We start from the raw sequence: 21,313 nt of genomic DNA, 5'->3' as shown, positions 1-21,313 counted from the left end.
CATTATGAGCTTCAAACAGTTTTGCCTCATTGTATGAATCATTCTCACTGAGCTCATACATGTTAGCATTAACTTTCCTAATTCAGTCCATAAAGTGCTCAGTTGATTCTCCATTCAAAATATGCATGCTGTGGGATTTCTCCCTGTGAAACCTTGTTGTGTTTTTCCTCTTGTACAATAGCACAATTTGAATTCATCATAGGTAGCTGCATGACTGCATATGGTGTCACATGTGACGAAATCGAGTGCGTCATCTTGGATTTGCAGTTTTGCCCCAGTTACTTTGTCAGAGTCACTCCGGGATCTTAAACTTGCTCCATTTTTTAGTTTATTTTTAATTGCTGAATTTCTGAGCCTAATTGCAGTGTAACAGACTGCAAATCCACACCTTGCAGTGTGTCCATCATGATTGATTACCTGGTTACTTCAGTTATTAAAAATGTGCCATAATAGCCATTCGGATGCATTCCAAGAAAAGCCAGTATCTGCGGCAGTCCTACCTTCAGTGCTGGATTTCACTCCACTACATCACCAGAGAGAAGTGCTTGAAAGGAAGGATGATGTCCCTTGTGCTAGTTCCACGTACGAATGTCACACATGAACTTTAGCGATCATTCTCACTGAGCTCATACATGTTAGCATTAACTTTCCTAATTCAATCCACAAAGTGCTACACCCCATGCAAGATTGTAGATTTTCTGCTCTTGTAAGGGATAGTAGTGGGTAGAGGAGCACTGAGGAACCCACTTCTGACACCATTTTATGAGATCAAGTCCCGGAGGAGCAGTGCCTGAGTGTGGAGTTGTCATGACGAGCATGTGATCTGGCAGAGTGATAGGCAGACTGCAGTTACTTTTACATAACTTTATTCTTATTCCAGTATATACCTATACTTTAGCGATCAGTGCTGCTGTGGCCTCCCAATGCTGATGACCTGCGACTGGTGGCGACATGACACCCAACTGGTGGAAAGGTCCCACTTTTGTTCTGTGTGACATGCTGTATTCAATGCCTATGACCTGGGCATGTGGATTCGTTGGACACAGGGATGTGATATAGTGTGATAGAGTGAAATGTTCATGTGCTATACTTATGTGCTCTTATATAAGGAAACTATGTTCATAACTTCACAGAAAAACTAACATTTCTTACATTTACAAGTGGTGGACAAAAATATGGAAGCACCGAAAAACATAACACATTACCATGCCTAAAGCCATACAACAAAACTATTAGCATTCAAAACAGCTTCTAGTCATCTTGCAAAGGATAAAGTCAGGTCCTGTATGGTTTTCAAGCAAACTTTATATGATTTTTCTAAAAAATAGTGGCAAGTTACGGTAACAGTGATGGAGGTGGATAGTGACCACACACCCTTCTGTGCAAAGTAGACCACCAAGTCTCAATAATATTGAGATATGGTGGCTGTGGAGGCCAGGGGGAGATGCAACAGTTCATCTTTGTGCTCAAAAAACCAGTCGTGGACAACGTGAACTATGTGAACAAGAACTCTGTCATCTTGGAAAGCATCACCACCATTGAGGAGCAAACATTATACCTTGGGATGGTTCCCATCAGCCAAAATGATCACAGAATTCTTGTCAGTAATGCAATCTCGCACAGTAACTGTGTGGCCCATCCAATATCACTGCCCAAGTCATCACTGAACTCCCATCATGTTTCCCTTTCATGACATAAACTCAGCCACAAGATAGAAACAGTGTGAAACAAAGTTCACCTCACCAAATGATATTTTTCCATTGCTATATAGTCCAGATTATATGGCTTTGGCACCATATTTTCCTTTTATGATCAGTTGCGTCATTAACGAGTGGTTTTGGAATTCCAACTTGCTATGAAATTCTCTGTTTATGGAGCTCCTTTCATGTCCTTTTGCTGCTAATGGTGTTCAAGAATGCAGCATTGAGTTCTGCAGAGACTTTTGCTGCTGTCGTCCTCTTTATTTTTCATTGCAGTTATCTTCAATGACTTTCACAATTACTCAACACCTTCACGCATGATGTGACTTTGCAGACGACATTTGTCTTCTTTTCCTGAATGCAGTATAAATTGTAGATACAGTGCCTCTTGCAACACCAAACACTTTGGCTACCTTGGCCACAGAAGCACTCATCATACAAGCACTAATAATTTGCCCACATTCGAATTCATTTAGCTATGACATAATGCACTCACAGCTATACAGAACACTGTTCTGACCACAACTGATGCTTGCCACATGTTGAAGGTAACACACAGGTACTGTTTGTGGTTAGATGCAACAGCACAACATTCAGGTTTGGCTAGCATCTGCATTTATGTTAAAGCATGCATCTCTTGCAGTGTTTATATATTTTTGTCTAACCCCTGTACCTATCTAAATAAATATTCTGTTTGCTTATTATTTTGTGCATTACAGAGAAGAACACTTCTTCTGAAATACATTGTATGTCACAACATTTACATAGTCTCAATATGAAGTATCCAGTGCTTTAAAACAGCAATAATAAAAATCTTTTGTTTCCATGGAGAGAAGATTATAGGGTATCACCAGCATATCTCATGATATCCTTTGTCCATAGCTTGGAATATTTAGTAAGTAAGTCTCAGGAGTGTATGTTTGGGTGTCTGTGTGGTGTGTGTACTTGTACTAGAAAAAGAGGAAGAGCTCAAAAGATTCTGTGAATGCTGTTTTATGTTTAGTATTTCTACTATGCGTACATAGTCTGCTATAGATGAGTCGTTGCCTTCTTGTTATTTTACATGTAGTTAATTAGTTATTTGCATGTTTCTTAGGAGTGTGTGTGTGTGTGTGTGTGTGTGTGTGTGTGTGTGTGTGTGTGTGTGTGTGGCATATTGCACAGTGTGTACAGTAAAAGCAACAAGAGGAACATGAAACAAAGTGTTAAATAGGACTATCTGTTTTTGAGACTCATACAGAACAGGAAGAGGAAAACAATGCAATGCTAAAGCTATGTGCTGAACAAAAACTGTAACCTTCATTTTTCATTTAAAATCAGTGTTACCAATTGAATGTGATCTGATTGAGTGTATCCCTTTGACTTAGTCAAAACAACTTGCCTCGATCTCTACTCTTCCGGTTATTGTCTTATTATTAGCTCTGTCATGTGGCTACTCGTAGTCATCAGCATGTCTTCTTCTGTCAGCAGTGTAGATTTTTTTGATAAAATAGTCTGAGAGATAATAGTCAGGGAAAAAGTTAAACAGGTGGATAAATCTGTTAGTTTCAGATACTGTGCTGCATAACCTATATGCAACTATGGGTGTGCAATTTCCACCTGTTTAGTTAGTTCTCACTGGACAGACAACATTTGATGCACATGTAAGATGCTTCCAAATATGTTTGTGAGTACCATTATTTCTTTTAACATAAAACTAATTTTTTTCAGGTGCCACACCATGTTTCAGAAGTTCTCTCTGAAATAACATACTACGTGTACATGGCACGGAGAATACCAAAATCCATTCTCTGTAAATACGTCCGCCCAAAATGGGTCCCAGCAGAATACCCTTCATCCATTCAGAGGATGCAAGAATGGACTCCTGATGAATGTATTCCTGAATTCTTTTCTGATCCTACTGTTTTTGAGGTACTCATCAGATTTTTGTTTATAATTATGTTTGAAGTAAACAAGAGAGGAGACATTAAAATTATTTAGTTTTGTAATCTGTAAACTGCCGAATAAGGTCAAAGTGAATGCTGTTAGATAAGTGATTAATTGTGTAATGTTGCTAATGTTCCTAATTTCAAAATGGAGATGTGTGGTAATGACAGTAATCAAATATGATTGTTGTAGTGCTGGTCACATTGTGTGTCTTCTGGAGGTAAAGGTTTCCACCACTGTACTCAAAGTTTCCTAGTTATAAGGGGATCTGTTGTTTAATGTAGACTACATAACAAGATGCAAATTGACATTTTTCCCATCAACAAATCTTTGGCAGAAGTAAAAGGAGCAATAAGTGATGGAAAACTCCTAGAACGTACTGGAAATCCAACCCCAAACCTTTTGATTTGAAGTCTGTCATTTACTCACTAAACTACCTTGTTTGTGTTTGGTTGGCCCAGTCGTGGATGCCAAGGAGTTAGTGGGGTCTAATAAAAAGAGCAAAAATAATGAGACACACTTGTCATGTTTAACTCCTTTTTACTTAAGTTGAGTAATAGCAGGTCCAGAATACAAACCAGTATATGTCCTTGAGATAGGCAGGTTCATCAGACACAATAACAAGATGCTGCTGATAATGCAGGTGGCGTTGGCTGTGTGAGCAGAGGAAGGTGTGTCATGGTTCCAGCAGCATATTGGTAGTGCAATCACATGGGCTACTGCCAGCTTCTAGACATGGACTGCACAGTGTGACATTGATAGTGCATGATACTACCTTGCTCCCCTTCCCCCTCCCCAAACTCCTTGCCATCTGGTGCTCCCAGAAATGTCAGTGGGGATGGGGGTCGTGGTCGGGGGGAGGGATGGGAGTTATGGGAGTTATGGGTGCAGGTGCCACTGAGGAGGCAGGAACTAAAACTTCAGCCAATGACAAGCTCCTGCCCACATTCTGACATTCATCGTGAGAATATCTGGAAACAATGTCGAAAAAAATACAGCTACAGGCTTCGCACCCACACCCAGGGATGGAGCATCTGCTTGTATTGGTGGAGGTGCAACAGCGCCCGGATGGTCCTCAGCAGCCCACTGGAAGGTGGCATTATAAAAGCAGCCCAGATCTCCTAGATGGGGCTACAGTGACAGTAACAGTGCTGCATCAATATCCATAGTTTCTCCATCTGATGCCGGAAGCACAGGATCCGAGGGAGATGAAGACAGCTGATGCTGAACACTGAATGTGCGAATGAAAACTCCGTGGCATGATCAAGCAGCCCACAAAATGAAGCTGAATGTGATGACACTTCTGCAGCCTGGGGGCAATCCTGTACACCAATACAAAGAGGGTCCCAAGACTTTGGTGGTAACATCACATTCCCAGTGCCTATGTCTGCGAAAAACTCTGAAGAAGACCAAATCATTCACTTTAAACGTAGAGTACTGCAGTGGATGGGCCAACCACTGCGGAGGATGCAGCAGCTGAAGCAGTGTTCTGTGTTGGTGTCCATGCAAAAGCTAGATTGGTGATATGCCATTGCTTGGCTGGGAATGGTAGGATGAGAGGAGGAGGACTAAAGCTTACTCTTGTACATGGGAAGTGCATACCTCATTAATTTTTTGCTTGAAAGTTCCAACAAAGCGTCCGCTTCACCATTAGATTGAGGGTAGACCATGCAGTCGTCACATGTTTGATGCCTTTTGTGTCACAAAACTGCTGAAATTCTGCCAATGTAGGCTGGTGTCCATTGTCCAAAATCAGCACTTCTGATAGACCTCCGATGCAAAAAATTGACGTCAGAGTTGTGATAGTGCTTACTGTTGTGGTGGAGTGCATGGCCACTATGAACAGAAACTAGCTAAAGGTGCCTACCACGATAAGCCAATAGGAACCAGCAAAGTCAGTATGCAGAAATTGCCGACGGGCACTGGGCTTTAACCAATCAAAAAAATTCTGTATTAAATATGGGCAACCAGTTTGGAGGTACTGCAGCAGAATCTTGAGATTGGGGTCTGCATACGCTGCCTGAGCAATACATCAGCAGTCGATGGGAAAATCAGCAATTGTTTCAGTGTCCTGGACATTAATGTGAAATAAAAGATTCTGCATTTCTGTGTTTAGTCATTAGCCTGTACACACTTTCATACCGATAGTTTGCGTGGAGCAAAGACCAAAACTGCAACTTTTGTGCCATTGTGGAGGGACAGGTTGTGAAGGGCTGAACAATGAAATTAGAGGCTTCTGATCTGCCACCAAGTAGAATACATAAAAGTATTAGTGGAATTTGGTCACCGCATATACGATTGCAAGACCTTTTTTCTCAATCTTTGAATAGTTGTTTCATGCTTTGTTGAGGGTTTCCAATGTGAAGGCAGTTGGCATGTCCAGTGATCCAACTCTGTATGAGCAATAGTGTCAATCTCTTAAGAGGGAGCATCAGCCACCAACATGACTGGCCTTGACGTGATCAAAATTTGTAAGATCCACTTTTCATTTAATTGATGACTAATTCCGGGCTACGTGAACCCATTTTCAGATCATCCAGACAGACAAAACAGTGTTTTCTAATATAGGATATAAATCATGTCAAGATTATACATATCTGTGAAACAAAGTCAACTCTATCCATAAACAGTGACAGAACAAACAAGTTATGTGTTGCTAACAGGAAATAGAAAGGTAAATTTTGAGAATACTGGTACCAGAAAAATACAGGGAAATGTTAATTACATGTTAAACTAGAAAACTAAAATGCCATCCTGCAAGTAACAAAGTATGTGATAATCAGGAAAATAATAAACAAAATGTTATGTTATGTGATGTATCCCACATCAGATTGAAGAATGTTCATGTCATTTGTTTGGATGGCAATTTAGGAGATTAGTATTGTAATTAAGCATAATGAGGACTGTTTTCTTGGAGAAAGTTTTATTAATAGGACAAGAAGGAAAGCATCACCCTTATGGCCTGTAACATAAAGGATCTTGAAAATCTTCTCTTTCATTGAAGGACTCTACAGCACTTGATAAATTGACAGACAGTTGTAATTACACTGTCATTTAGGCTTTATACATCTGAAAGTTTGCTTTGGTTTATATAAAGGATGGCAAAACTCAAGTCAAGTACAGATGTCTTCTTTGTTGAGCAGTTTAATATGCTAAATAAGATATGAGCTGTAGCCAAACATGAAAGGGAATGACATAGAACTTTAAGATGAAAGTGATGAATTTGACCTGGAAAATACATTAAGCTGTTGGCAAAGTATTTAAGAACCAAGTTCACCATGTATGACAAACTTGTCAGACAGTCGGACCAGATGCATATTGTTATTCTAACACTCTAAGAAAACAGTCTGTGTGTGTGGGCTAGGTAGCCACTGAAACTACACTGTTGTCCACTATCTCTTATTGTACTCCAAGCTTGTTAAATCTGAATTAGATTTTGATCAGCAGGAAGTCAGTAAGCGTGCAGAGGAATAAAACATGGGTTGCACTGTTTGGTGTTCAGAGCGAGCAGCTTCTAAGCCGCAGAAAGGCAATTTGTAGAAGATAAACTGCTAAAAATGAATGTGTTCGTAGTGGCAAGGTAAAAGGAGCACAGGTAAGATTATGTGGTAATCAAATGATGCCACTTTACTTAATTGACATCCCTGGCCAATTAGTGGTGGCTGCTACTTGATGACAGCTAACATGCACCCCACATGCATTAAACAATCCCACTTGGAGTGGCTACAATTATTAGATTTCTTTGTATGTTAAGAATATCTTCTGCCAGAATGCTATGACCATTCATGTTTGGCATGTGAAACATTTGCTGTTTGTGATAGTGTTAATAGATTCTCAGGTTCCTTGCTATATGGCTCTAAGTACTTTAGTGTTCATGACAGAGGGGAACAACACACAATTACTTATGTGTCTAGGTAGCAAGGAACAACTGTACTTATATTAAGTCTAATAAACAGAATAAAATAACATAGTTCCTTGAGATGTCAGTCCATACCACTTGCTTCAAGCTGAAAGTCACAAGGATATTGAGACAAGATACAGTGAAACAGTAGCTTGAGGACAGTTAAGATAAAGTCCAACAAAGGCAGTTGAAGCCCATGGATGCTGCAGTGAGAGACTCCTTGTTGGCTCTGACGTGACCAAATAAGTCTTGCTGCCAAAAGTACGATGTCCCATCAGGACAGTGGATAGGTTATGAGGCAGAAATCAAAAGAATAAGAGAACACAATTGCTTGGAGAAATATTGTATTATACTCAACTTTGGTACAGAGCATCCATGTCAAAATCCATATACAAGTAATTGGCAAATCCGGGATAAGTTAAACACTTCATAAGTTCACTGTATAGAAATAAATACAAGTCTTAAGGCCATTTCTGATGTACTGCATTTCTAGAGAAAGTTGTGATTGCACTATGAAGACTCCTTCTAACTGGAGCTACTTGACAACTGGGCAAGAACTCAGCAAGAACTGGCTTGAGCTGCAGTTGGCCGGTCTCTTCTCCAAGTGATTCTTGGTGCCAGTGGTTCCTCAGCTCAGCGAGTGTGACATGCATGCAGCCAGCAGCTGGACAGTGCAGATCCCTTTTGCTGCTGCTGTCAGAGAACATCGGAACCTTTGTATCAATCTCTGCACATGCAGTGATTGCACCTGATGTGGTATTGACTGGCTATGATCCCACAGGCTTAGCAATATGAACTCTGATTGATAAGCTGCTTGGCACAGCTGGCGTGAAGTTGGCTGCAGAGCAGTTGGGTGGCAATATAAATATCCGCCTAGTGGCAGGATACTGGCTTGACACTCCAGGGACACATGATTCACAGAATCGAAGTAGTGGTGCGATGGCAGCACTGTTTTCGTCAATGCTAATGCCTCTGGGAACAATGTTGTGGGTCACCAGGTCCCATGGTACTATGGTGGATACTAGAGGTTCAGTTTAAAAGAACACAGTATGCTTGGGTTTATTTTGTTCAATCTCCAGAAGTAGTATTGTAAGTCGGCTGTAGCTTTGACAAACTGTGCTACAGTACTGTATGGTTGTTTGCTGTGTTGCAGGCAGTAGCCTGTCTGCACCACAAATGTGTCAGATATGAAGGCTCTCCAACGAGGCCTTTGGAGATAAGAGAACCACTTGTATGAACATCAAGAGCTCAGACGGAAACCCAGTTCTAAGTGAAGAAGGGAAAGCAGAAAGGTGGAAGGAGTATATAGAGGGTCTATACAAGGGTGATGTACTTGAGGACAATATTATGGAAAAGGAAGAGGATGTAGATGAAGATGAAATGGGAGATACAATACCGCGTGAAGAGTTTGACAGAGCACTGAAAGACCTAAGTCGAAACAAGGCCCCGGGAGTAGACAACATTCCATTGGAACTACTGACGGCCTTGGGAGAGCCAGTCCTGACAAAACTCTACCATCTGGTGAGCAAGATGTATGAAACAGGCGAAATACCCTCAGACTTCAAGAAGAATATAAATAATCATTCCAATCCCAAAGAAAGCAGGTGTTGATGTGAAAATTACCAAACAGTCAGTTTAATAAGCCACAGCTGCAAAATACTAACATGAATTCTTTACAGACGAATGGAAAAACTAGTAGAAGCCGACCTCGGGGAAGATCAGTTTGGATTCCGTAGAAGTACTGGAACACGTGAGGCAATACTGACCTTACGACTTATCTTAGAAGAAAGATTAAGGAAAGGCAAACCTACGTTTCTAACATTTGTGGACTTAGAGAAAGCTTTAGACAATGTTGACTGGAATACTCCCTTTCAAATTCTAAAGGTGGCAGGGATAAAATACAGGGAGCGAAAGGCTATTTACAATTTGTACAGAAACCAGATGGCAGTTATAAGAGTCGAGGGACATGAAAGGGAAGCAGTGGTTGGGAAGGGAGTAAGACAGGGTTGTAGCCTCTCCCCGATGTTATTCAATCTGTATATTGAGCAAGCAGTAAAGGAAACATAAGAAAAATTCGGAGTAGGTATTAAAATCCATGGAGAAGAAATAAAAACTTTGAGGTTCGCCGATGACTTTGTAATTATGTCAGAGACAGCAAAGGACTTGGAAGAGCAGTTGAACAGAATGGATGGTGTCTTGAAGGGAGGATATAAGATGAACATCAACAAAAGCAAAACGAGGATAATGGAATGTAGTCGAATTAAGTCGGGTGATGTTGAGGGTATTAGATTAGGAAATGAGACACTTAAAGTAGTAAAGGAGTTTTGCTATTTGGGGAGCAAAATAACTGATGATGGTCGAAGTAGAGAGGATACAAAATGTAGACTGGCAATGGCAAGGAAAGCGTTTCTGAAGAAGAGAAATTTGTTAACATCGAGTATAGATTTAAGTCTCAGGAAGTCATTTCTGAAAGTATTTGTATGTTGTGTAGCCATGTATGGAAGTGAAACATGGACGGTAAATAGTTTGGACAAGAAGAGAATAGAAGCTTTCGAAATGTGGTGCTACAGAAGAATGCTGACGATTAGATGGGTAGATCACATAACTAATGAGGAGGTATTGAATAGGATTGGGGAGAAGTTTGTGGCACAACATGACAAAAAGAAGGGACCGGTTGGTAGGACATGTTCTGAGGCATGAAGAGATCACCAATTTAGTATTGGAGGGCATCGTGGAGGGTAAAAATCGTAGAGGGAGACCAAGAGATGAATACACTAAGCAGATTCAGAAGGATGTAGGTTGCAGTAGGTACTGGGAGATGAAGAAGCTTGCACAGGATAGAGTAGCATGGAGAGCTGCATCAAACCAGTCTCAGGACTGAAGACCACAACAACAACATGAAGGCTCTACCCATTCATCGATCAAGTGTGAGTAGAATGACTGTTCAATTTTGTTTTCCGTTAAACTCCATGTATTAATTTAAGGAATGTATATTGTTTACATCCTTCAAATAAGTTGTTTGAAAGTTCATGACAGATTAAAACGCTGTGCCAAGTGGGAACTCAAACCTGGGACCTTTGCTTTTTATTTGCAAGTGCTCTACCAACTGAATTATCTGAGCACAACCTATGACCTGCCATCACAGCTTTACTTCTGCCAATACCTTATCTACAGCCTTCCAAACTTCTCTGATGTTCTCCTGCATACATTGTGGAACTAGCACCCTGAAAGAAAGGATAATGAGGAAACATGACTTAGCCACAGCCTGGGGTATTGTTTCCAGTATGGGTTTTTACTCTGAAGCAAAGTGTGCAATGAACCGAAACTTCGTGGCAGATTAAAACTGTGGGACAGACCCTGACTCACACCTGGGACGTTCACCTTTTGCAAGCAATTGCTCTATATGTCCGAGTCCTGGTCTGACACAGAGTTTTAATCTGCCAGGAAGTTTCAAATTGGTGCACAATCCAATGTAGAGCTGAAATTCATCCTGCAAGTTGTTTAAATTTTTTAAGTTGATTTTAGTAAGATAAATTGTATCAGTATAGCTGCATCGTTGTCCCATTGGTCAAATGAGGCTGTGTCCATTTGCACTACCCTTTATATGTATCAAGTAATAGTTCCAAAAGATAGATATATTTTTTCTGTTTTTAAACATGTACATCAGCGGTACTGTAAATTTTGCCTCCTAAAGAAGTCAAGTTTATGACATGGGTACATTTTTTCCCACTAACCATTTTTTCCCCCATAGATAACTGTGCCCTTCTTGAAGAGTGTGAAATTTCACATGGGGCACAGCCAAAATTTTATATGTGTGTACAAGGTGGTCAGAAACACTCTGAAAAACTTGTAAAGGTTTCCAGGGTAGGTTGTGCTGAGAAATAATTGTTAAAGAAAAATATTGATACATTATACCGTTTCTGAGTCAATTAGCACTGAAGTTAGTCAATCAGGCCATTTTGCATGCAAATTCAAGCAGCCCACAAGAAGTGTCAGTTATTCTCATAGTGCAGAAGATAGCACACAAGACTGCTCAGCCTTTGGCTTGGGTTCAATTCGTACTACCATCCTATGTCCAATTTTTGTATTGCTCTCTTGTGTGATTTTAGGAAACCAAACAAAGAACACATTTGATGACACTGTCTCTGGTGGACTACATGAATTTGTGCATGTAACAGCATGGTTGGCTAACGTCTATGCTAATTAGCTCTGAAATGGTGCAACATATTTTTTTTCTTAACAATTATTTTTATAGTTTTACATTAATGGATACTATGCAGAATAAATGTAACAAGTGGTACCATGTTCCTTCACTTGCCGTAGAAACTGATGGCTAGAAACATAAAAAGTAATTGTTTTTGTCTGACAGCATTTTTCTGTTTCAGTTTTGTCCACTAGAGTTTGTTGTATTAGTCCTTTATCAGAAATATGTGTATTATATACATTTTCATGACTGTATATTTTTTCCCAAAACTTGGCCCCTCCAATGCATTTTCTGCTCGCTGATAAGTTCATTTGCAGGAGGCTGGGTACAGTCAGAATTGAAGCATATGATGAACAATCTGGTCTTCTCCACAGTCACAGAATCATCTCGATCAGTGTAGACCCATCTTGCCAAGTTGACCTTTGATCTGCCAACTCCAGATCTTAGGCTTTTCAGGGACTTCCAAGTCACCTATTTCACTTTATAGCCATGAGATGGGGGTTTATAAAACTCTATTCCAGACAGGGGGAAGGTAGATTGTTGCACTCCATAGTTGCAACCTAGCTTTCTCAGTGGTGTCACACCCCTCAAGCTATTCAGACTGCTTCTGACAACCCTGATTATGGGTGACATTCCAGGTAATATAATATACTGTGCTTCAAAAACAGAACTATCCTTATTCCTGTCACAATTGTGATGTTGTGACTTGTATGAAAATACTTTCTTTAGTGTAAGTTTATATGTGACACTGAATGTAAAGCCTTTTAAAATCAAGGAACTTGGAATTCACCTACACAGCTTTGTCCATGGCTCTTAAAATACATCAGTAAGTTTCAGAAACTGTTGGTTGGTATTCATGTGATTGATTGATTCTGTAATCTATCTTGGAGTAATGGTGGTATAATTGAAGTACATATGTTCCAAAATTCTGCGGCTACTAGAGGTGGTAGAATGGGACAGTGTTCTGGAGGTCATATCTTCTGCCCTGTTAACATTCACACTCTTCAAAATATCATGACAACTATAAAAAGACCCAAACATTTGATGTCATTAGCAGCACTAAGTTTGCACAACAGAAAGGAAGGGAAGGGTACTGAGTGAGAAATGTCCATGGAGGAAGAGTCTGTGCAACAAAATGTTCATTAATTACATGTGAGACAGTGCAATACCATACACATTTTCTGAATTGGTTGTAATGTAAATAATAAAGTAACCACAGACGTGTAAGAATTCCGTGCATGTCTTTAAAAGGTCATCAAATATGTTACTGTGATTAACAGTATTTATCTTTTTCAGACATGTGTTTGACAAATGCAGCATTCAATGTAGTTTTACATACCAATGCAAACTGTTCCTGTTATTGCATAAACATTGGGTTTAAAAAATCCCCTTTTATGTAATTTTTTTCAGTCCATCCATGAGGATCTTCCTAACCTGGAAATTCCGTCTTGGGCAACTTCTGTTGAGGATTTTATTGAAAGACATCGTGATATACTGGAGAGTAATCATGTCTCTGAAAGGCTACATCACTGGATAGATCTAACCTTTGGTTACAAGTAAGATAATATTTTCAAACTTTATTCAAATATTGTGGATGTCTGATGTTTATAATCATAATTTCCAACTTAATTTATTAATTATACTTCCAATCTACACTTTCCACTACACCTTAACCCATTTTCATTCTGTTGCAGCAGAAACCATTATAGTAATGAAACTTCCTGGCAGATTAATATTTCATATCAGCGCACACTCCACTGTAGAATAAAAATTTCATTCTACATTATAATAATATTTTTTTTCGCAGCACCCTGTGTTGCTGACAGCACGTACAATAGCTCAGGCACCTTACTATTTTGTAAAGCAGGGGTATTGTGTGAATATTTGTACATGGTAATTATTCTGTTTCCAGTTAACGATGTACTAATCTGTACATAGTTGAAGCTGTCAGAATTTGTGAGCTACTTCAAGACAGCAATGTTAGTGATTACTGTGAAAATGTCAAACTAGAATTCTGTGATAGTGACACAATGATGAAACCAAATACAATAAAGGGAAACACCAAGACAGCAACAGACAATAACTGCAACTGCAATTATTCACAATATCCTTTGTTCAATCTGTTGTATTTTCTATTACTAAAGACTTATCTGTTTGTGCAATATTTAGTTGTTGTGCTGGATGCCCAGAGCAACTGCAGAAGTGAAGTATACACTAACATATGCACATAATTTATTGTATGTAAGTAAATGTGTAATTTAACAGATGACATTAAAAATTAACTATGTATGTAGGTCAAATTTGGGTTTTTAAGCAATTATATTCAATGTTAAGGTTATATTGTGGACATATAAAATTTTTTATAGTTTTACATTAATGGATACTATGCAGAATAAATGTAACAAGTGGTACCATGTTCCTTCACTTGCCGTAGAAACTGATGGCTAGAAACATAAAAAGTAATTGTTTTTGTCTGACAGCATTTTTCTGTTTCAGTTTTGTCCACTAGAGTTTGTTGTATTAGTCCTTTATCAGAAATATGTGTATTATATACATTTTCATGACTGTATATTTTTTCCCAAAACTTGGCCCCTCCAATGCATTTTCTGCTCGCTGATAAGTTCATTTGCAGGAGGCTGGGTACAGTCAGAATTGAAGCATATGATGAACAATCTGGTCTTCTCCACAGTCACAGAATCATCTCGATCAGTGTAGACCCATCTTGCCAAGTTGACCTTTGATCTGCCAACTCCAGATCTTAGGCTTTTCAGGGACTTCCAAGTCACCTATTTCACTTTATAGCCATGAGATGGGGGTTTATAAAACTCTATTCCAGACAGGGGGAAGGTAGATTGTTGCACTCCATAGTTGCAACCTAGCTTTCTCAGTGGTGATACCAAGGGCCGTTGATGTTCTTAGGGAACTCCTCCTTGACTTAGTCATTGCAGGTGCAGTTCATGCCCTTACAGAGGATGCATTCTCTCCAGCTCCACCTTTTTCCTTTCCTCATTTTCAGCTATTTCTTATCAAATAGTAGGTGGTCCCATTCCTGTGAGGTGGCAATGCAAATCAACTGGAGTGGATTTCAAACAGCCTGTTATGATGCTTCAGGTGTCATCGAGAGCTATGTCCACCTGCTTGGCATATACCAAACTGGACATGCATACTTTGCCGCAGAATAGCATTGTGCCATTGCAGAGGTTCTTAGTGTTTCAGTTTGACTACACCATTGTGATCTGGCCACTTTCTATAGAAGATTGATCTTGGTGACACATTTGACTTGCATTTCATGCAGTGCTTCTCAAATGTAAGAGATCTACCAAGTTGCACTCCTAGATATATTGGGGTCTCACAGTGATCCAGTTCAACACCTGACCATACTATCTATATTTTGTGATTAGTTTCCATGTTTCTCAGATGAACAGCACCCACTTGTGTCCTTGTGGTATTTGTTTTAAGTTGGTTTGTGTTGTAGTTGTTGGAAAGTTGTTTAAGGGCATTCGTGAGGGTGTTTTCCAGTGATTCAAAAGATGTGCTCTGGCTGGCTAGAGCAAGGTCATCAGCGTAGGAGAAGCTCCTGCTATTGGGTGCTATGGGTGGGTCATTTCTATATACAGGGTCAATCAACTAAAACCTTCCCCCACAAATATTGTGGAAATGGAAAATGCTATTGATGCACTGTTTTCGCAGAATTGATTAGTAGTCAGTGGTTCGTATTGTTAGCCAAGCAACAGAATGTAATTATATTAAAGAGTGTGTTTTTTGTGAAACATACACTTTTTTAAATGGAACAACCCTGTTGACATTAACAGACTAAAAGTAGGATAAATTAGAATGTCAGTGACATTTGCTGCAGGATTCTTGTGTGATTCACTTAAAGAGATAATGTATTTTGATAAGTTCTGACATTGACACTTGTACAATACATGTTGTAGCACAAACTATCTCATAAATGACTCATACTGGAATCCTGTAATGAACACCTCTGCCATTCTAATTTACCCTACTTTTAGTTTGTTAAAGTTAATAGGCATTGTTCCATTTAAGAAGGCATATGTTTGCACAAGAAATACTCTCTCTAAGTATTGTTACAATCTGTTTATTTGCTAACAATATGAGCCCCTGCTAGGAATCCATTATGTGAAAACCACACATCGATAGTGTGTTCTAGTTCCACAATATTTGCAGTGCAGGTTTTAGGTGAGTCACCCTATACATTAAACAGAATTGGAAAAGGCACACTTCCCTGAAGGAGGCCATTTTTCTGAAGTCTCCATTGCCTGTGCATATCTTGGAAGTCAACAGAGAACCTACGATTCTGCAAAAGAGTTGTGATAAATCTGTTAGGCTAAAATCCTTGTTCATGTCTTAGACATGGCTAGTGATAGCTGGTGGTTGATAGTCTCATAAGATGCTGATAATTTGACAATTACCACTCCTGCCACATTATGAGGTTCAAACCCATCTTTGTAAACTATGCGAGATTTCGCAGCTGTCCAGTAGAGCTTTTGGTAGGTCAAAATCCAAATTTCTGAGGTGTAAGCAAGAGATTAGTTACAGGTGATAGGCAATTTAAAGACAATCTTTCCAGTAATTTGTAAAGGTGACATAGTAGCTTGACTGGTCTAAAATTCTTTGGAATGTTTCCGTCTTTGCCAGGTTTCAGCAAAGCAGTCACTTAGATCTTCCAACATATCTTTGGGATTTGGCTTCTGTTCGAACAGTTATTGAAGTTTGAAAATCAATTTCTTTGTTGTTAAGTCAAAGTATTTAATTTTCTCAGTTTGGAGATCATCCAAGCCAGCTGATTTTCCAGTTTTGCTGTGTTTGATATCATTCTCCAGTTCCTCCAGGCGGAGCGATGATGTGAGGTCACTACTCTCCTGCTCTTCTTTTTGCAGTTTGGTTTTTGTGATTTGTGGGTTGCATTCCCATTCAGCAGTAACTGATACACTGTTTGATTAGCAGTGATTCTATGATGTGCAGTGGTCAGATAATTGGTTAGGCTTCTCAGAATCTCCAAGCTTTATGGCTCCCTCTTTACAGATCCAACTTTTCTGTAGTGTTTATCCTCTTATCCCTTTGTGTCTCCATTATAGAGAATATGAGGTTGTTTCCTGCTTCCACAGTCACTTAACTGAAAGCATTTTCCTCAAATAAGTTGTGTGGCTTGCTCTGATGTAAGCCCAGAGATATAAGATGTTCGACGGCCATGGGGGATAGACATTCTCTAGCATCTCTTTACAGCCATTGTAAAGGCATCATAGCATCCAGGTACTGGTTCTATAGAGCATCTACATCTACATCTACATCCATACTCCGCAAACCACCTGACGGTGTGTGGCGGAGGGTGATTTTATCCTCATGGTCTCTTCGCGAAGGAGCAATATACTGCTTGACTCTTCGGTGAAGGTATGTTCTTGAAACTTTAACAAAAGCCCATACCAAGCTACTGAGTGTCTCTCCTGCAGAGTCTTCCACTGGAGTTTATCTATCATCTCCATAACACTTTCGCAATTACTAAATGATCCTGTAACGAAGCGTGGTGCTCTCCGTTGGATCTTCTCTATCTCTTCTATCAACCCTATCTGGTACGGATCCCACACTGCTGAGCAGTATTCAAGCAGTGGGTGAACAAGCGTACTGCAACCTACTTCCTTTGTTTTCGGATTGCATTTCCTTGGGATTCTTCCAATGAATCTCAGTCTGGCATCTGCTTTACTGACGATCAACTTTATATGATCATTCCATTTTAAATCACTCCTAATGCGTACTCCCAGATAATTTATGGAATTAACTGCTTCCAGTTGCTGACCTGCTATTTTGTAGCTAAAGGATAAGGGATCTATCTTTCTATGTATTCGCAGCACATTACACTTGTCTACATTGAGATTGAATTGCCATTCCCTGCACAATGCGTTAATTCGCTGCAGATCCTCCTGCATTTCAGTACAATTTTCCATTGTTACAATCTCTCAATACACCACAGCATCATCTGCAAAAAGCCTCAGTGAACTTCCGATGTCATCCACAAGGTCATTTATGTATATTGTGAATAGCAATGGTCCTATGACACTGCCCTGCGCACACCTAAAATCACTCTTAATTCGGAAGACTTCTCTCCATTGAGAATGACATGCTGCGTTCTGTTATCTAGGAACTCTTCAATCCAGTCACACAATTGGTCTGATAGTCCATATGCTCTTACTTTGTTCATTAAACGACTGTGGGGAACTGTATCAAACGCCTTGCGAAAGTCAAGAAACACGGCATCTACCTGTGAACCCGTGTCTATGGCCCTCTGAGTCTCGTGGACGAATAGCACGAGCTGGGTTTCACATGACCGTCTTTTTCTAAACCCGTGCTGATTCCTACAGAGTAGATTTCTAGTCTCCAGAAAAGTCATTATACTCGAACATAATGCTTTAGCATCCAACAATTCTGCAAAACTTGACAAGTCGGTCTTTCATAGAATTAAGCCTCCTCCGAAAAGATACTTTCTGAGGTCTTACGGTAGCAAATAATTATCACATTATCGGTCTACGCTGTGAGATGGGTATTTTGGAGCAGAGAGATTTTACACATTACTGGCTAATATTGGTGCTGGCAGATATGATGTGAGGATTGTAAGCTCGACTTCACCTGTCGCTGTTAAGAGATCCAGGTAGTTTTGCATCATGGGTTAAGGTCAGGTGGCTCATTTCTATCCATTCTTTCAATGCTGCTCCATTTCATGATCATAGCCCCAAACAGTAAATATGACTGTTGGAATCACCAATCACAATCTTCACTTGATGATTTTGAAAACTGGATGTTTTGTTAACAGTGAATTCAGCACCAGGTGATTTATAAAGAGATGGGATGGTGTAGTTATTTGTTCCTAGAGTGAGGACTTCAGTGCTGTTTTCCTCTGTGACCACTGTAAATACAATCTGGATATCTGAGTGAATAAAAATAGTACTTCCATATTGTCATGTGGTCTATCAATGGTGAGGTGCATTCCATCTATTTTTGGTCTACACATAACACAACTTCTAAGTGCCTCCTGTACACATAGTACGTGGCACTGGTGTTGACTACATAGTTTGTGCAGCAGTTTTACTTTGGCTGGTGTTGTGCCTTCGGTGTCAATAGAGATAATCATTAACTGTGACCCTGAAAAGTGCTCCAATGTGGATGTTTGTGGTGTGAAAGAATCAGCTATCATTCTGATATTTCCCAGGATACACCCAACTGTTTTTATTGTCTTGATCGCAAGTCATTGCAATCTTTAGGGAGGCTCCTTTTGTGTACCCCTACACTGGAGTTTGTTTAGTATATGTGAAGAATACTTTCTCTGATTAATCGGACCTGTGGTCCACAATTCATGTGTTCTTTGAAACTTCTCTCTTCCTTCTCTTTCCAAAGAGTCACAAACTCAAAACCAATACTAAAAAGAATTTTATGAGTGAGTGAGTGAATGCACTTGTAGATGAATTACACATTCTAAAGACTCTTCTAATGAACACCTAGATTTTTGTGATCATGTCATCTTACATTTTTCAAGAAAATAGCCCCTAAATATTTGACTTTTGTACCTGTAAATGCTCTTTACTGTACCATATAGGACCAGGAATCATCTTTTTAGAAACTTTATATTGAATTTCATTATATAGTATGTCTGTTACATTGTTTTTCTCCAAGCGTTGATACACAGTAATTCATTACATGTACCACATCATATTATTATTATTATTATTATTATTATTTTACCATCAGTATGTTCTGTGCATATTAGTGCTGTCCAGAAATATTCTTTGAAACTTACTAGTGTTACCCATTAAGCCATGTATATGCATTTATTGTGCACACTTTCTAAAACTTTGTTGTCTCCTGTCTGAATATGGCATTATGGGCTCTATCTGGTAGGAGGTATTCCGTCCGGTTATTATAGTCTATAAGAGCACATTTTATATGCTGGGTGGTAGTGTGTAACAGACTATGCTATAATTTATGGTTGATAAAGCAAAGATGTGCTATCGGAATTCATTCAGTTGGAACCAAATCAGGAATGACAGGCCTAATGATTTGAAACAAGTAAGGCATCCCACAAGAAACAATTCTGTTTGCAGTTTGTAGTGGTACATAAAAATGTGTGCAGAATCACAACAAAAATCCAAATTTTTAGTATAATGCTGTTATATACAGACAAAAGAAACAGACAAGAAAAGTAAGTGCCCAAAAGCACATCTTAATAGCAAAATATACTTAAAACTAACAAAATTAAAATGGCTGAGGTAGAAAACTATTGTGGGGTAATAAAGCAAAGTGTCAGAAGTGCAAAACTAACAATGTTTCACACACACACACACACACACACACACACACACACACACACACACACACGGGTGGCAATGCATCTATTCAATGTATACAATGACAGAATAGTTTCAAGTAATCAATGGGACTCAAGAAATGAGGTGACATATTTTGAGCACTGAAATTCAAGCTATTCATTATTTTATGCAGATTATTCATGTTGATACTGAGTTGCAAAAGGTTTTCTTAAACTACTGCCACCTCAGTTTTTATATCTTTCATTCTTTCTCCATTTCATTTTTTTATCATTTTTATTTTAATAATGTTATAATTAAAGAGTGATTTGTAGTGTAGGCTCACTTGAAAGATGGTGGGATAATGGGATGTAATGAGAAAAAAGCTGAGCAGTTCAAGTAGCAATTAATACTGCATATCATGGCCACAACATGTTTATTGTTTTCATAATATGCACACTGGAATTTACCGAGACAACTAAATGGAAAGAATTAAGATACAGAAATCACATGAAACTCACAGCAGGTGGCTACAACAAGTGAACCACAAATGTGCCTGAGAGCTGTGTAAGTCCATTGTTAGGTACAGTGGCTCACTCTCGAAGAAGAAACCCAAAGCACAGTTCACTGCAAGTGATCAGTCACACTACTGAGACATGGTGTATCAAAATTACCTGCATGTAGTATTCTTGCACTCTGGGAGGCAGATAACTTCCAAAACTTTAGGTCACCAAAGTTGGCTTGGTACCACCAGTGATGAGGGTGTCTTTGCAGTACTGAAGAATTTTCCCCATCCCTTCCAGAACATTGTCCAAATTTTCTGACACTGGCCTGCACACCAGATCCCTCATCCCTGTAGCTGAGTAGGTACAGAATCTGCCTGCCATTTGATGGCTATTGTGTATGGGGTAGATCCTCAGCATTTGGTATACTGGCTAGCAGTACCAGGTATCTCCACTGCTGCTGCTGATCCAGTAGCATACCAGAGTCAGAGGTGCTGGCAATGACAATGGAGACAGCAGTGATGCCAGCCATTCTGAGTCCCAGGGAGGTGTGATGGCTGTGACTGTTGTGAATGTAGCAGTAGCCACAGTTGGTGGGTTTGGATGCTGGAGTCCATGTTGTTCCCCACTGTCATTGATGTGTTGTCGCTGCTGGTATCAGTCACTGCAGTGTGACAGTGACGTTTCAGATCTCAAAGAGCAGTTGTTGCTGTCAGGTTTTCTGTGACGGTGATGAAGAGGGCATCCAAGCCATTACAGCCATGGTG

The 21,313-nt window shown here is 39.6% G+C and overlaps 1 protein-coding gene across 1 annotated transcript in view; it reads left to right on the top strand.

Annotated features, from left to right (window-relative positions):
* The window catches only part of LOC124805125 (WD repeat-containing protein 81), a 303,608-nt gene that overhangs the window by 57,202 nt on the left and 225,093 nt on the right, over positions 1-21,313 (top strand). The window contains exons 6-7 of the mRNA XM_047265582.1: positions 3,411-3,611; positions 13,142-13,287. Coding sequence (XP_047121538.1) covers positions 3,411-3,611; positions 13,142-13,287 — 347 coding nt within the window. The remainder of the gene's footprint in view (positions 1-3,410; positions 3,612-13,141; positions 13,288-21,313) is intronic.

The sequence above is a fragment of the Schistocerca piceifrons genome, chromosome 7, assembly GCF_021461385.2.
Source record: "Schistocerca piceifrons isolate TAMUIC-IGC-003096 chromosome 7, iqSchPice1.1, whole genome shotgun sequence".
NCBI lineage: Eukaryota > Metazoa > Arthropoda > Insecta > Orthoptera > Acrididae > Schistocerca > Schistocerca piceifrons.
The sequence above is the reverse complement of the archived record's forward strand: the minus strand, read 5'-3'. Positions and strand labels throughout refer to the sequence as shown.